We start from the raw sequence: 15,000 nt of genomic DNA, 5'->3' as shown, positions 1-15,000 counted from the left end.
AGTAAAAAAATGTAGTGTATTGTGTCTTCAGTCTACTGCTATGTATATGTTTCCTGTAGGAAATATAGTCATTATTTTGGTTTATTAGGTCAAAATTTGAGAAGATATAGTCATTATTTTAGAATATTAGGTCAAAATTTTGAGAAAATCTAGTCATTATTTTTGGAATATTAGGTCAGAATTTTGAGGAAATAAAGTCATTATTTTGTAAAATTAGGTCAAAATTTTGAGAAAATCTAGTCATTATTTTTGGAATATTAGGTCAGAATTTTGAGGAAATATACTGATAATTTTTAAATATTAGGTCAGAATTCTGAGGAAATAAAGTCATTATTTTGGAATTGTAGGTCAGAATTTTTAGGAAATATAGTCGTTATTTTGTAAAATTTAGTCAAAATCTTAAGGACATATAGTCATTATTTTGGTTTATTAGGTAAAATATGAGGAAATCTAGTCATTATTTTTGGAATACTAGGTCAGAATTTTGAGGAAATAAAGTCATTATTTTGTAAAATTAGGTCAAAATTTTGAGAAAATCTAGTCATTATTTTTGGAATATTAGCTCAAAAATGTTTGTGGAAAAAAGTAATTATTTCAAGATGTTACATCAAGATTCTGACATAATGCTGCCAGAAATAGAGAAAGTGAACTTGCCATATGAATTATTTTATATGTAATAATAGCACATAATGTGAATTTTTCATTACAAATGATTCTCCTAAAGATATTTTTATATACCTTATTCAATATTTCAAGAATTCTGGGAAGAAGTTACTTAATGATAAAAAACATGCTGCTTATTTGTTTACATGACCTTTTTTTCAGTTATCTGCTTTGAGTTCTGATCTCCACTTCTGGAATATGATGAATTCTGTACATTAAGTTTATCCCTTAACGTTCCACAGTTTCCTCATCATTGTAGAATCTCCTACAGCTCTATTTCTCACTCTAGGCTCTAAATCTAACGTCCTCGTTTGTATTCATAACTTTGTAGTGTATTATCACTAACTGGAAGCTGTGAAATTGCACAGGATTAACACATGACAGTGATTTTATATACTGTTCTGCAAGAAAACTGCTTTATACTTATTACTGAAAACATCACAAACTTTTGAACAGATTATATCACGTCTCATACGGTTTAAAACAAAAGTGATTTGTTGTAGCAGAAAGACAGTATATTTAGTCCTGATCTTGTGCTGGGCCATTTGACAGAAACATCTCTCCATAGGTGTCACTGGTGTCACTGATCGTCATTGGTGTTACACATAGGGTTAACACCAGTGACACATTTTTAATGAATGATGCACACAACCACATGTTGTCCATCATGGAATATCCACTAAAATATGTCATTCAATCAATTTATATTCTATTTTTCCACAATTTACTAAGAATAAAGCAGGTCACACCAGTGACATCCGCTGAAGCTTCATATGAAATCATGAGCTAAATGAGAAAACGTCCACTAAATGAAAAGACACAGTGGACTCATCATGTCCTTTTTTTTTTATAGATCTTCGGAAAACAGGTAAAAGGAAGTGATGTCATCAGTGTGACTTTTAATTCAAAGCAAGAGATTTGCTGTTTCGCAGTAACACCAGTGACATGACTCCTGGGGACCACAACTTTCAATATATATTTTATCATATTTATTTGCCATTAGATTCCATTATGTTATTTTAATACTACATTCCATAGTCATGTATAGACTACTGCTGTTAAAATAGCAGAAAAAGACGTTTATTACCTCAAAATATGGCCTCACCCTTTACACATGACTGTGAGGACGAGCTCTTCGGTGGTGATAAATGATTTAAAAACCAATACTGCTACACTGCTGACTCAAGAAGGTGTAATTGTTCAAATAACTTATTGTTTTGATTCCATGTTTTTCAAGTGTAATATGCCTGTAAATGCTAGGGACCCAAAAATGGACATTTCTGTAGAACGACCCCGCTGTATCCCAGACCAAAGCTCCAGGCTGTGATCACACGCCATTTTCTCGGTTAATTTGGTTACTGAATGACTGAGCTGGACTGAATCGCTCCACATTAAACAGTAAATGAACCGCTGAGTTGTAACTGGGCCTTAACCTCTGTTTAACCTGAGACTCAGTGATTCAGACTCTTAAAGCCAGTGAATGTGAATCCTGTCCGGTATTTGACTTCTCACACTGACAGGAGAAACCTCACACACGCACGCACACACACACACACGTACACACACACATACACACACACATGTACACACTCACACACATACACACACACACACACACACACGTACACACACACATGTATACATACACACATGTATATACACATGCATATACACACACACGTACACACACACCCACGCATATGCACAAGCATACACGCACACACACACACACACACACACACACACACACACACACACACACACTCCAGCACATTAAACATAAATACACAGAATGAGCACAAAAGACTGTTTTACTGTAACTCACAGAGCAGCGAACTCATACTGTAAACTTCTACTGCACAGTAAACTTAAATACAGAGACATACAGACAGACAGGGCAGAGAGAGAGAGGGAGAGAGAGAGCGATACACAGAAAGAGACAGAAAGACAGACACCACAGACACAGAGAGAGAGAGAGAGAGAGAAAGAGAGAGTGGGGAGCAAAGAAAGGGGGGGGGGAGAAAGAGACAGAGAAAAAGAGAGAAAGGGAGAAAAAGAAATAGAGAAAAAGACAGAGATAGACAGAGAGAGGGAGAGAGAAAGAGGGAGGGGATTCAGGGAGTATGGCCTTCTACAGAGGAAGAAAACATACTGCACAGATGGGCCATATAGATGAAAGGCCAAACCACACACACACACACACACACACATTCATGCATTCAGTTCAAAATACTGCAATCACAGTTATTGTTAATAATGGGAAGCCGGTTTCTGCGCAGATCCGTGTGTAAATGATTCTAGTATGACGCTATTACTCTAAAACTCTCACATAATTAGTTGGAGGCTGCAAAGAATGAAGAAATGTTTGATGATGAGCAGAGCTGAAGACCTGAGAAAGCCTAAGAATAACTAGCATGAGTTCTAACACACACACACACACACACACACACACACACACACACACCTGGTGGCCTCCTGCTCGAGTCTGCAGACACTGGGAACGTAGAACATCACCCCGAAGAACAGCAGCGGCTCGTTCCCAAACTTATCCAGCTGCTTCTTCAGGGGCTTCTCCAGCTCCACCCATCGCGGCACCTGAGTTTTAGAATGGAACCACAGCCCGAAATAATGCGTCTGAATGAGAGAGAGAGAGAGAGAGAGAGAGAGAGGTGAACCACCAGCACTGCAACAACCTTACATTGATCACGCTTTTATCATCCATCCATCAATACAGGTTTCACCCACCACCCAACCGTCCATCCATACCTGTCAAAGCATTGACGCCTCAGATATTAACAGGGATTATGTTCTGATCTATATAAACCCAAAGCATTAATAGAGTTAATAATAAGCTAAATACACTCAGAATCCTCATTTATAGGGTACTTTCTATTTCTAGAACCCCAACTCTAGTTTTGGTCAGTAGGCGGAGCCTTATTTTAGCTATGCCCCTGCCTTTTAGAGCAGGAAGTGGGTTTGCATTCCTGCCCCTCATGGCCACATGGTGAGCAGATAGACCCCATTGTTTTCCAACATTGTGTCCCAAAGTCTGAAAATCATCAAGAATGATCACTACCAAAGCACACGTGTAAACGCTCTATCGTTCTAATAATGTTCAAAGCTGTGTTTGCTGGTCGTGTAGTGGCTACTGTTCTGAGTTCTGCTTAAAATGAGCTGAAATTGTCACCACCGTAACAGTCACTACTGAAACACTGGGGGCAGTATTGGTAGTGTTATGACTGTTTTGGCAATGACGTAATGGAATCTTTTTTTTTCCCCAAATAAAATTAACATAATAAAGGTCTTTAAAAGGATTTGAGTCTGAATTCCAGGTCAGTTAAAAGTCTTTAATGTGTTTGAACCAACTAGATAGAATGATTCTCATCTAGTCCAGCTCCATAGATCCAGTACAGTGGAGTCACTACCTGGTGAAGGGCAACACAACACAACAAACAACTTGTGCAACATCCCACGCTGGCCTCAAACCAGACGTGTTTGCTCCTGTTGGGAGGGCGTGTCTGGGACGTCACCAGTATGGGGTGACACATCTGAGATTTGTGGATATTACTAATGAGGAGGCTGTCATACACTTGGAATTCATACTGCTCACTGATTCTGAACAGTGTGTGCCAATAAACAGCATTGCTGACACACGTCTCCTCATAAATCACCGCCTTCTGAACTGTATTAATTCAAACCAGTGCTTGATTTGGGGCAAAACGTGGACGTTTTCCAGTTTATTCATTTGGTGGAAATTACAGAACAGAGAGCTGTGGATTTTGCACAAGGCTGAAGAACAGCGGGAAATCGAAACCAACCAGATTTCAGCTTTCATTTGTTGTCAATGCTGCAACAAATCAAATAAAATCAAGAAAATTTACTCTAATATATTGGCAAATATGCTTTACAAATTAGCTGTGAACTGAGTATTCTCAAAAAAATGTGCTCTCCTGCCTGGAATACTATGAATCAGTTGCATAACTTTTGTTTACATATTTTGGTTCAGTGTTAAATAAATCAGTGTTCATGCTAAACAAACTAAAATACAGCAGTGAGTGCATCTGCATGCACTCAATAACCCGATCAGAATCAGATTTCTGCCGGTATAAGATCATTCAAATGCTCACGTAAAGGTAAGGTCTAGAAATCGGATGAAGAACTCTGATAAAGAGGCTGGATTTTAGCTCACTAATCAGATAGATTTCTCAGTGCATGTGGACTCTTACTCTGATTTCTTTCGTATATCTCAATCTGAGCACGTGCGAAAACAGACAGCGGTACCGGAAATAAGTGGGCAGCGTCGCCGCAAGACGCAGCAAAACACTTTTGGAGCAACACACAAACCAACGATATGCGTGATGAAATGAAGGATTGGAATATTTCTTCATCTTCTAGATGATGTGTGTTCATATTTTCATAACATTCATAAAAATGTTGCGGCATGAAGTTTACGTTACGTCATGTCTTCTTCTGTGAGTTTACTGGTCAGTTACTGGCAAGGCAGAAATCTGATTACTGTCTGACTCATATAGAGCTGGAGTTTTCACATTATCTGATTACTCAAGTGCATGTAAACACACTCAATGTGTCGTCTTCTGCTGTGGTCTAGACCAAACAGCACACTTTGAATATAAACACAAATTTTAACCAACATCCTTAAGTTTCATTAAGGTTGAATGGGACGTTCCTTAATGTTTGTCCAACCTAGCAGCAGTTGCTATAAAAGAATGCGGTTGTGGGCAGGGCATGGGTGCGTGTGTGTGTGTGTGTGTGTGTGATACCCGCAGGAAAGACCTGTGCCACATGTCAACACACATAAGATTAATGACACCATTTCATGTTTAATTTCACTGATATGATCAAACACAAACACACACACACACACCCACACACAAACTCACTGCACACACAAAGAAACAAACAAAAAACAGAAGCACCGTCGCTCAGTAGTCACGGCCACAGCCTGCAGGTAGAGTCGACTCAGCTGACAGGCTCGCCGACAACTGACGTTTAGACAATGACAGACCAACGCACAATCGCAATTATCTTCTCGATATAATTACACAAACTCACACAAACGAATCATACAGTTCACATGCAGTAATATATTACTGTCGTTATTAATAAATGATTTCAAACATATGCTGACAGTGTCATTTTTGCTGTTTAAAACAGTTCACAGAGTATAAAAACATACAGGTGTGACTATACTACGAATATTTGAGTGCTTGTTCATTACACATGCATTCATTTCTCTATTTAGTATTCAGAAGCTTTGCTTGTTTATTCAAGCCATAAAAACTGCAGCTGAACAACAACATTTCATTAGCAAAGGCCTTTAAGCAGCATGTGTAATGAAAAATAAATATATTTGCTTTGGTTGAATACATCATAAACTTAACAAAATTCATAAATTCCGTGCCAGACTTGTGTTAAAAAACACTCATATGACTGTTCTGTGAACCTCGTATCGCCAAAATGGTAACTTTACAGGAGAAGGAAAAAACACGCTTTACTTTTAGTGTAAGTCAATGGAACCAGACTTTTTTCCAAGTCATTTTGGGCTGTTTCTTTGGGTCCAATCACCAGCAAAGTTACATGCAATGTAAAGGACAACAGACATTTTCAAACTGTGTCAAAACCTGAAAAAGGTCAAAAATGGAGATACGAGGTTTTGCTCCAACAACAGCGATATTACATTGCAGGGTTGAGGTGAATAAATCTAAACAAAAAGCAAGCAGCAATTCATACGTTGAGATATGTTATGTTAACATGAGGAAAGAACAAAAGGTCTAACTTCTAGTTTATAGTTTCTACAAGTTTAGAGCCTAGTGCTAATACTAGTAGCCAACTCTAATGTCATTAGCATTGTTAGCAAACCTGAAGGTTTTCACTCACTGAAGAGAATATAAGCTCTGCTTGTCTTATAAGCTATAATAATATAAGCTCTACAATGTGGAATTAGACCTCTGCATTTAACCCATCCGTGCAGTGAAGCACCCACATACATGCACAATAGTGAACACACACACTAGGGGGCAGTGAGCACACTTGCCCGGAGCGGTGGGCAGCCCTATCCACGGCACCCAGGGAGCATTTGGGAGTTAGGCGTCTTGCTCAAGGGTACTTCAGTCATGGACTGTCAGCCAAGGGGATCGAACTGGTGACCTTCCGGTCACAGGGCTGGTTCCTTAATCATAAAATTTTGGCTGACAAATTAATTGCCACAGACAATTACCATTAACTCATTTTTGCTAAGTTTACACAACTAAAGAAGAAGGCTAAAGTAGCCAAACTGCCTTGCTTCCTAGATTTGACCTAATGGGAACCAACAGAACTTATGGTTCTAGTGTTAGTTCGCCTCGCCATCTTTTGAGACAGCCATCATAATAACTACGATTTGTGATTTTATTGCCATTTTATCTCGTTTTGCTTAGTGTATACCACTCTAATACAAAAGGCTTTTTTTACTAAAGAAAGAACAGACATCTTTGGTACTAGCAAACCGGAACCACGCATTCAGTACCAATACCAAAGGTTAAGCTTCATGGTTTCATTGTTCAAGAGCACCAACAGGAGCTAATGAGGGTGCACTGCCCTGTGTTCGCTAACACAAAGCCACAGACAGCTTAGCTAACTCTTGCTCACTGCCCCCTAGTATGTGTGTGTGTTCACTAGTGTGTATGTGGCGTTTCACTTCACGGATGGGTTAAATGCAGAGGTGGAATTTCCCCAGTTGTGGGACTAGAAAACTATCACTTGTTTTGGTTTTGGTCCGGTCCATGTGCTTTTGTTTTGCTTCCTTCCCGGTCCTGCCCCCTTGTTTCCAGACCCTGCCCTTGATTGTTTTCACCTGTTACCCCCTTCTCTTGTTAACCACCTGTCACGTTACCTGTCCCTGTATTTAAGCCCTGTGTCTTCCCTAATCTCTCGCTGGTCTTTGTTGGAATTGTTTGATTTGCCTGGTGTTTTGTAGTGTTTGTTTTGTTGTGTTTTATAGTGTTTAGCGTCATTCTTCCGGCCTCCGTTGTGTGTTTAATTTGTATTCCTGTTTGTCATGTCTGTCCCGCAATCTATCCATGTTGGCTCTCTGACCCTGGACTGTCTAGACTCTGAGAATAGATTTGCCCCCAATAAATCTCGCTTCTCTTCGCATATGTGTCTGCTTCTTCATCGCTCGCCCACGTTACAGTTAGCAACGTTAGCTACTTTCTGAGGCAGGCTAATGCCAGTTAAGCCGTGAGTAAAATTCCACCCACAGCAAACAGTATCTGTGGGAATAATCAGCTTCTCTTAGCAAAATAATCACTTCTTGGCACTCACAGCAGACATAAAGCAGCCTGTATGTACAGTAGCTCCTGCTAGCCGTTCACTGCTGCCAGAAAACTGTTCCCAAAGGCCTCGTGCAACAGCCGTCATCATTACAGCAGTGGAGGGAGGAATATTTTCAGCTCTCTCCACTAAACTGAGCTTGGACTCTTACGGGATGGTCCAGGTGATCAAGGGCTGGCCCCCATCAGCCATTGGCGGCTTTCCCATCACCCTGCTGCTGATGGGCTCAGAAAGACAGACTGGAACAAATGTGCTAAGAGGCAACACATTTCAGCATAAAGAGCCAAACAAGCAGCAATGCAGTAGCATGAGTCGATTTTTTTTCCTTGTTTGTTTGCTATTTGCAATACATGCCCAAGTTTTGTAGGGCATGTCTCTTACAAAGCAGCAGTTCTCAGAAGTTCTTGCTAAGGCAGGGCCCATATCCTACATTTTCCACGTATCTTATGATAACTGTATGGTTTTCTTCATGAAATAAGCCATGATTTAGTTATACATGTCAATTCCCAGCTTGCTTAATAAACAGGTCCCTTAAATAAACAGCCTGTGCCCTTAAGAGCCAATTATGTTAATGTAATGTGTTCCGATTGGCTGCCCTGAAGTGTGCTTCATTTAACAAGCAGTCCAGGTTGAAACACCTCTTATAACTTCAATGTGAATGGGCGTGGCTAAACTCCTGCTAACTGAATGGGCGTACATATCTAAAGTATGTTTTTTGTGACATCAGAAAACCAGCAAATTCAAAATAAATTGCTTTTGCTGTGTGGTTTCCATATATAGACTGTATGGAGTTTTTACAGTAATCCTTTTAATGCAAAAAAGTATCTTATTTTAAAACACTTTCTCAAATATCGGAGCTTTATGTGTAGTTTGACCCGACCCTAGATATGCTGCATGCCTAACCTGCTCCAGGGCAGGCCAAGTACCAGGATTTCAGATCATAAACAGCTCTTGGACCAACCGGGGGGCACCTTCTGATGGAGGTGGACCCCTCTGGGATCAATCACATGAAAATGTTTACTTTTCAGTGGAGCAAACCAATCACATTACACAGATATCAAGAACATAAAGCAATTATTACTTCAATAAGCTCTAAAAACTATTTGGCTAGGGTTTCAGGGTGTACGTGCAGGTGAGAGGGGCATTGGGAGTTCAAGGGATCCATGATGCCGTGTGTGTGTGTGTGTGTGTGTGTTGGGGGGCAAGAGGGTCCCTTCAGATTTACGACATTCAGAGGAGCTGAGAAATTTTACAACAAGGTGAGAATACACTTGAGGAATTCACACACACATGCACGTTCGTTTTTCTACCTTGTCGGGACCTGGGGTCATATATATGTACCTATTTGTAATAATAATATGTTGCGTATAGATATTTACAAGGACTTTGTTTTGAGCTGCTTAAATCCAAGGCATTAAAAAGATCGGCTACATATATACAAAAGTAATCGGCTACATATATACAAAATAGTCATTTATAGGGTACTTTCTCTTGGGTTTCTGTTCCAAAACCTAACCCCTAAAATTACATTTAAGAAAATAATAATTAACATTTTTTTCTATTATTTTTGTTAATAAACAATGTAAAAATTAATTCATACAAATGTATTGAACAAGATACCTAAAATATAATAATAATAATAAAAATGCTGTCCCACATTTTCATGTCACTGCCTAAAGACTTTTAATCTGTGGGCGGAGCCTTGTTTTAGCCACACCCCTGCAATTTTGAGCAGGAATTGAGGCTGCATCCCTGTCCCTCATGGCCACATGGTGAGCAGTTAGATCCCATTGTTTGGAAGTAAATGTGTTCTAAAATCAGATACACCGTATGTAGAATTGTCACTCCCAAAACACGTTTTCTGCAATTAAGTAACTTTTCATGCTTTAATGAAAAATAATGATTTTATTTGTTTTCAACTGTTTAAAGCCGTGTTTGCTACCCATGTACAGGCTAGTGTTTTGTGAGTTCTGGTTTCGGTAATGTTCCGACAACACAGAATTTTTTTACAACCATTTGCTTTTATAAAATAAATTAAGACGTAGGGTCACTCGGCAAAAGGATTTTAGTCTAAAGTCCAAGTCAGTTAAAAAGAGAGTTTAAAGTGACTTTGGGCCACTTTGGCAGAATGATCCATACATACCAATATGTAAGAATATGTTTAAAACAATGGGACATGGAAAAAACTTTAGAAAACAGGGCCATTTAATTGACTCTGGTTTTACAAGAAAGTCAGAGCGTTTTTGTCCCAACAAAGAATGTAAACAATCACGCGCACACACACACACACACACAAAGGCCAACAGTCTACAAAGTTTCAACAGTGCTGAAATCCTGAACTTGATCCTCAATGCTCACTCAGCCCTGAACGATGTGTCATGATCAAAGGCGCTAACACTAACCATAAAACACACAGTGCTTTAGCGAGACTCTTTACACAGCACAGCCTCCAAAACAGCCGGGAACTGAAATCGGATGAAGCCCGAGGAAAACCGGCCTGTAGGTCAGCACTCGCATCAAACTCAGCACAACTGAACGGCTCTACCAGCATCAGTACACGCTGAACACCATGCGCCAAACACAACAGTCCTATCCTTAGCCTGTTTCCCAATGCGCTGCACTACAACCCCCAGCATGCACTGCAACGTAATGTGGTGTGTTACCTCGCGCAGTTCAAGGCGCTGGGCCACCGCCTCCAGGCACTCCTGGCCGGTGCTCTCCACAGACAGCGTGCACTCGATCACATTGTTGTCCAGCAGACGGATCCGCGTCACGAAGTAGTTCTTACTCAGGACGTTGTAGCGCTTCGTGCGGCGGAGCTTCAGTCCGAACGGCATGGCTGGGCAAGGTCAGACAGGGGTCTCGGGGGTCAAAAGGTCATGGGACGGGGTGGGGGGGGGGGGTGCGGGGGGGGGGGACTAGGCCACCTGCCCCACCTGGGGATGGCTTAACCCCCCACTGAAGAAGTGCATCGTGGGAAGGTGCAGTCCCATTCCGAGAGGAAGCTGATGGGCAGACAGGAAACGGAATCCTGGGAGCTGTAAGGAGACAGAGGAGGAGAAAAACTGTTATATTAGGGAAGTGCCATATGTCCTAAAGTAGGTTTGCCAGACAAATCTAGTCTTAGGCTTAATACCCAGGCTGTGGGAAAGTCTTATTTAGACTGGGCTTTGTTCAGATCCAGCAAACCAAGAACGCAGACTGAAAAATGGGACAAAACACTGAGTAAAACTGAAAAGCAACACTTCACAAAATCAGCTGACACACAGTGTGGCCACATCTTGCTAAAACATTAGCAGCGGTCAGCCAAAAGTCTGAATTTTGTGTGTTTTAGTTTGTTTTACAGTGTCAGAAACCACGTAAGAATGTGTTGTAGAGCTCTGAAAGGGTTTTGAACACATGTGCCGTGATTAAGTTTACACACTGCTAACTGAAGCGCATGAGCTACATTAGCCGCGTAGCTCCGGAGAAAAACTCCAGAGGAAAACTTCAGACAAGCAGGTCTTGGCAGAGCAGATGAACTAAATTTGAGGTAAGAGGACAGAAAACTGGCAAGTTAGAATTTTCACCAAACTCTTCAACAAGACTTCAGCAAAATCTCTCTCTCTCTCACACACACACACACACACACACACACTCTCTCTCTCTCTGTCTCTCTCTCTCTGTCTCTCTCTCTCTCTCTCCCTTGCGCTCTCTCTCTTTCTCCCTCTCCATCTCTCTCTCCCTCGCTCTGTCTCTCTTTCTCCCTGTCTCTCTTTATCTCTCTCTCTTTCTCCCTTTCCCCCTCTCTCTCTCTCTCCCTTGCGCTCTCTCTCTTTCTCCCTCTCTCTCTTTTTCTCTCTCCCTCTCTTTCTCCCTCTCTGTCTTTATCTCTCTCTCTTTCTCCCTCTTTCCCTCTCTCTCTCCCTCTTTCCCTCTCTCTCTCTTTCTCCCTCTCTCTCTCTCTTTCTCCCTCCCTCTGTCTCTTTCTCTCTCTCCCCCTCTCTCTCTCTCATACAGTTCACTGTCTTTCAAGTACACCACATTAAACATGCAGGCAGAAGGTTCCTTTGAAGTAAAGCACATGTATCCTGTTTCTAAAGGAGAAAGTCTAACCCTCAATCTCTCTCTCTCTCTCTCTCTCTCTCTCTCCCTTGCCCTCTCTCTTTTTCCGTTTCACTCTTTCTGATTCTCTCTCTCCGTTTCTCTTTCTATCTGCTTCTCTTTCCATTTCTCTCTCTCTCTTCCTCACTTTCTTTTCGTTTTTCTCTCTCTTTCTGTTTCTCTCTTCCTCTGTAAATCTCTCTCACTCCCTCTCTCTCTCTCTCCCTTCAATTTTTTCTCTTTCTTCATCTGCTGCTCTCTCTGTTTTCATTTCCAGTTTAACCCACACTTACATTATTTCTTTGCTGAATTCAACATACTGGAAAATATTGAACATTAAATGTGGACTTCTGGATGAAGTTATGGCACATTTGATATTTTTGGTTTCACTTTTCTTCCAAATAAATGGAAATTGTGTACTGAAATTTGTAGAACAATGCCATATTTAATCGTGCTCTCTGTAGAGGGTGTGTTAAATGTATTCACATTTTCACATAGAAAATTGGGGTTTTCTATGGGGTGCTCAAACTTTTGCATGTGACTGTACATCAGTGATAAAGATATATGACTTGATGATCAATACTTAGATTTAGATTTGAAAACATACAGCCATTTAACTGCAATCCAAATAGAGTTTACCATCTACAGAAATGACCTGTATGCTGCATTGACCACATAGCTAAACTGCAAAACATGGATTACAGCAGTGATTTGACAGCCTCTTGAATGCAAACGAAATCTAATACCTTCATTTGGAAAATATTACAGTTGTAAATTGTATCACTACCCAGCACTGCTTGAAAACACACAGAGAAGGAGAAAAACAATGGCAGAGCACATGAGGGCAGAAGAAGAGCTGGGTAATGAATGGAGGAGGAGCGGCGGAGAAAGAGAAGAAGAGAGAGGAATGTGTCGGCGCTTGTCCGGGTGCTGGTGGAGGGGTGCAGATAGGCGGCCTGGATCCGAGCCCAAATTCCATTTACTGCCATAACACAGCACACCTGACACAAGAACGCTGCGGGCAGCTCTGTCTGCGCGGATAAAGTTTAGGGAAAGTGAGACGGAGAATAACAGCAAGTAAACAGCAAAGATCCTGGCAAATCCTGAACCTCACGGTCAAATCTGACTATGACTGAGTGGATCAAAACACCTCAGATTTCACCACAATTCGATTTGAATCTGCACAGGAGAAGATAAAAACAAAACAAGCTGAAATACAGTTTCCAATATTTTTGGTTCAATGAAATGAGCACATGCTTTATTGCTCCACAATTTACAGCAGAGGGAAAAACATACTTTACTTTTAATGTAAGCCAATGGAACCAGACCTCTAGACTCTGGGCCAGTTATGTTGGTCTATTCCTCATGAGATTTACACAATTTGCATCTATATACCTATATACATGATTCTTATGGTGATGCAGATTGTATAAATTTCATTATGCATATATAATTCCCTGTGATGTTCCTTATGGTGATGCAGGTTTGTTGTAACATTAGCTATTACTGCTTCCCATATTTCACACCAGTGGTCATCAGGCCTGGTCCTTCATGTGGAGTCTAGTTCCAACCACACTCTGTTGGGGGAACTAAACTCTGCAGAAAAGCAGATGTCCAGGAGGAGGACCGGTGACCACTGTTTTAAACAATAGAGGGACAACAATAGGCCACTACATTTGAGGTCATTTAGAAGTTCAGGAGAATGACAGCAAGTAAACCTCACGATCCAATCTGACCATGATTCAGTGGATCAAAATATCTCGCATTTCAATTTGATTTGAATCAGCACAGCAGATGATAAAAACAAAACAGGCTCATACAGTTTACGATGTTTTTTTTTCAATGAAATGAGCACACGCTTTATTGAATATTATAATCACACTCAGTTTTAACTTCACACAGCTGATGTAGCAGAATTGCGCCATGTTCGGTGAAATAAGTGTTTCGAATTTGCTCGATTCAGATGTGTACATCGGTTCCACATGAATGAAATTACCTCACATTAACTAAATTCTAGCTAACAACAGTAATGTATGTCTAAGCATAAATTACTAAATTTAGCAGTAATTTAGTAATTTATGCTTAAATCATCACACATTTGCCTCAATCTGTGTGGAGTTGATAGGTAATCTATAATCTGTAATCAAATAGACTTGTTTCTGACTCTGTATTATATACTGTCAATAAACATGGACAAAAGTATAGATGCAAGGTTTCCAGCTGCTACCACACTACTGCTTATTAGAGGTACAGCATACACTGAAAGGAGGGTTCACTGAATTTACTTACATCGGTTAAATTTGTTTGTACAGATTTGAATCATTTTTAGAGCACTTTTGTCCATGTTTATAGATAACAGTTTGTCATCTAGAGTGTGAGAGAGAGTTTGTATATAGTTATATATAGCTAAATATCATCGCTGTCAAATGAAAACCTTTTTTTTACGATTTTTACGTTTCTGCAACATTTGAGCTCAGCAGCTCCCCTTTACACTGTGTGAAAATCTCGTGATAATTGGATCAATAGAAATGCTCCAAAATTGTATAGAAAAAAAAAAACTTTCCATTAACTTACATTGAAATCAAAGAATGTTTTTGCCCTCTCCTGTAAAATACTATATTTGACTATATCACTATATAGCGGTGATATATAGTTTGTCAGTTTTCGACATAATTTGAATGTGTTTATTGCCCTTTACATATTGTGTAAATTCCATGATGAAAGGAACAAAAGAATGGCCCAGAATGACCTGTGAAAAAAGTCTGGGAGTCTGGTTCCATTGGCTTATAATAAAAGTATGATTTTTTTCTCTCTCCTTTTAGTATTCATTCATTTTAGTGGTATAAAACAATGTAAAATTTGAACATTAATATACGTTATCCACCTGTAAGCCATGTAAGTAGTCAGTATATGTTGTATACC

The 15,000-nt window shown here is 40.1% G+C and overlaps 1 protein-coding gene across 1 annotated transcript in view; it reads right to left on the bottom strand.

Moving 5' to 3' along the window:
- Positions 1 to 10,847, bottom strand: part of LOC108444155 (protein tyrosine phosphatase non-receptor type 14) — a 50,203-nt gene extending 39,356 nt beyond the window's left edge. Inside the window, exons 1-2 of the mRNA XM_037537579.1 lie at positions 10,659 to 10,847; positions 3,128 to 3,297 (exon numbers count right to left, since the gene is read on the bottom strand). Of these exons, the coding sequence (XP_037393476.1) occupies positions 3,128 to 3,297; positions 10,659 to 10,832 (344 nt within the window). The 5' untranslated portion in view covers positions 10,833 to 10,847. The remainder of the gene's footprint in view (positions 1 to 3,127; positions 3,298 to 10,658) is intronic.
- Between the last annotated feature and the right edge of the window lie 4,153 nt (positions 10,848 to 15,000).

The sequence above is a fragment of the Pygocentrus nattereri genome, chromosome 4 (genome assembly GCF_015220715.1).
Source record: "Pygocentrus nattereri isolate fPygNat1 chromosome 4, fPygNat1.pri, whole genome shotgun sequence".
Classification (NCBI taxonomy): Eukaryota; Metazoa; Chordata; class Actinopteri; order Characiformes; family Serrasalmidae; genus Pygocentrus; species Pygocentrus nattereri.
Note: the sequence above shows the minus strand (reverse complement) of the source record. Positions and strands in the feature narration are given on the sequence as shown.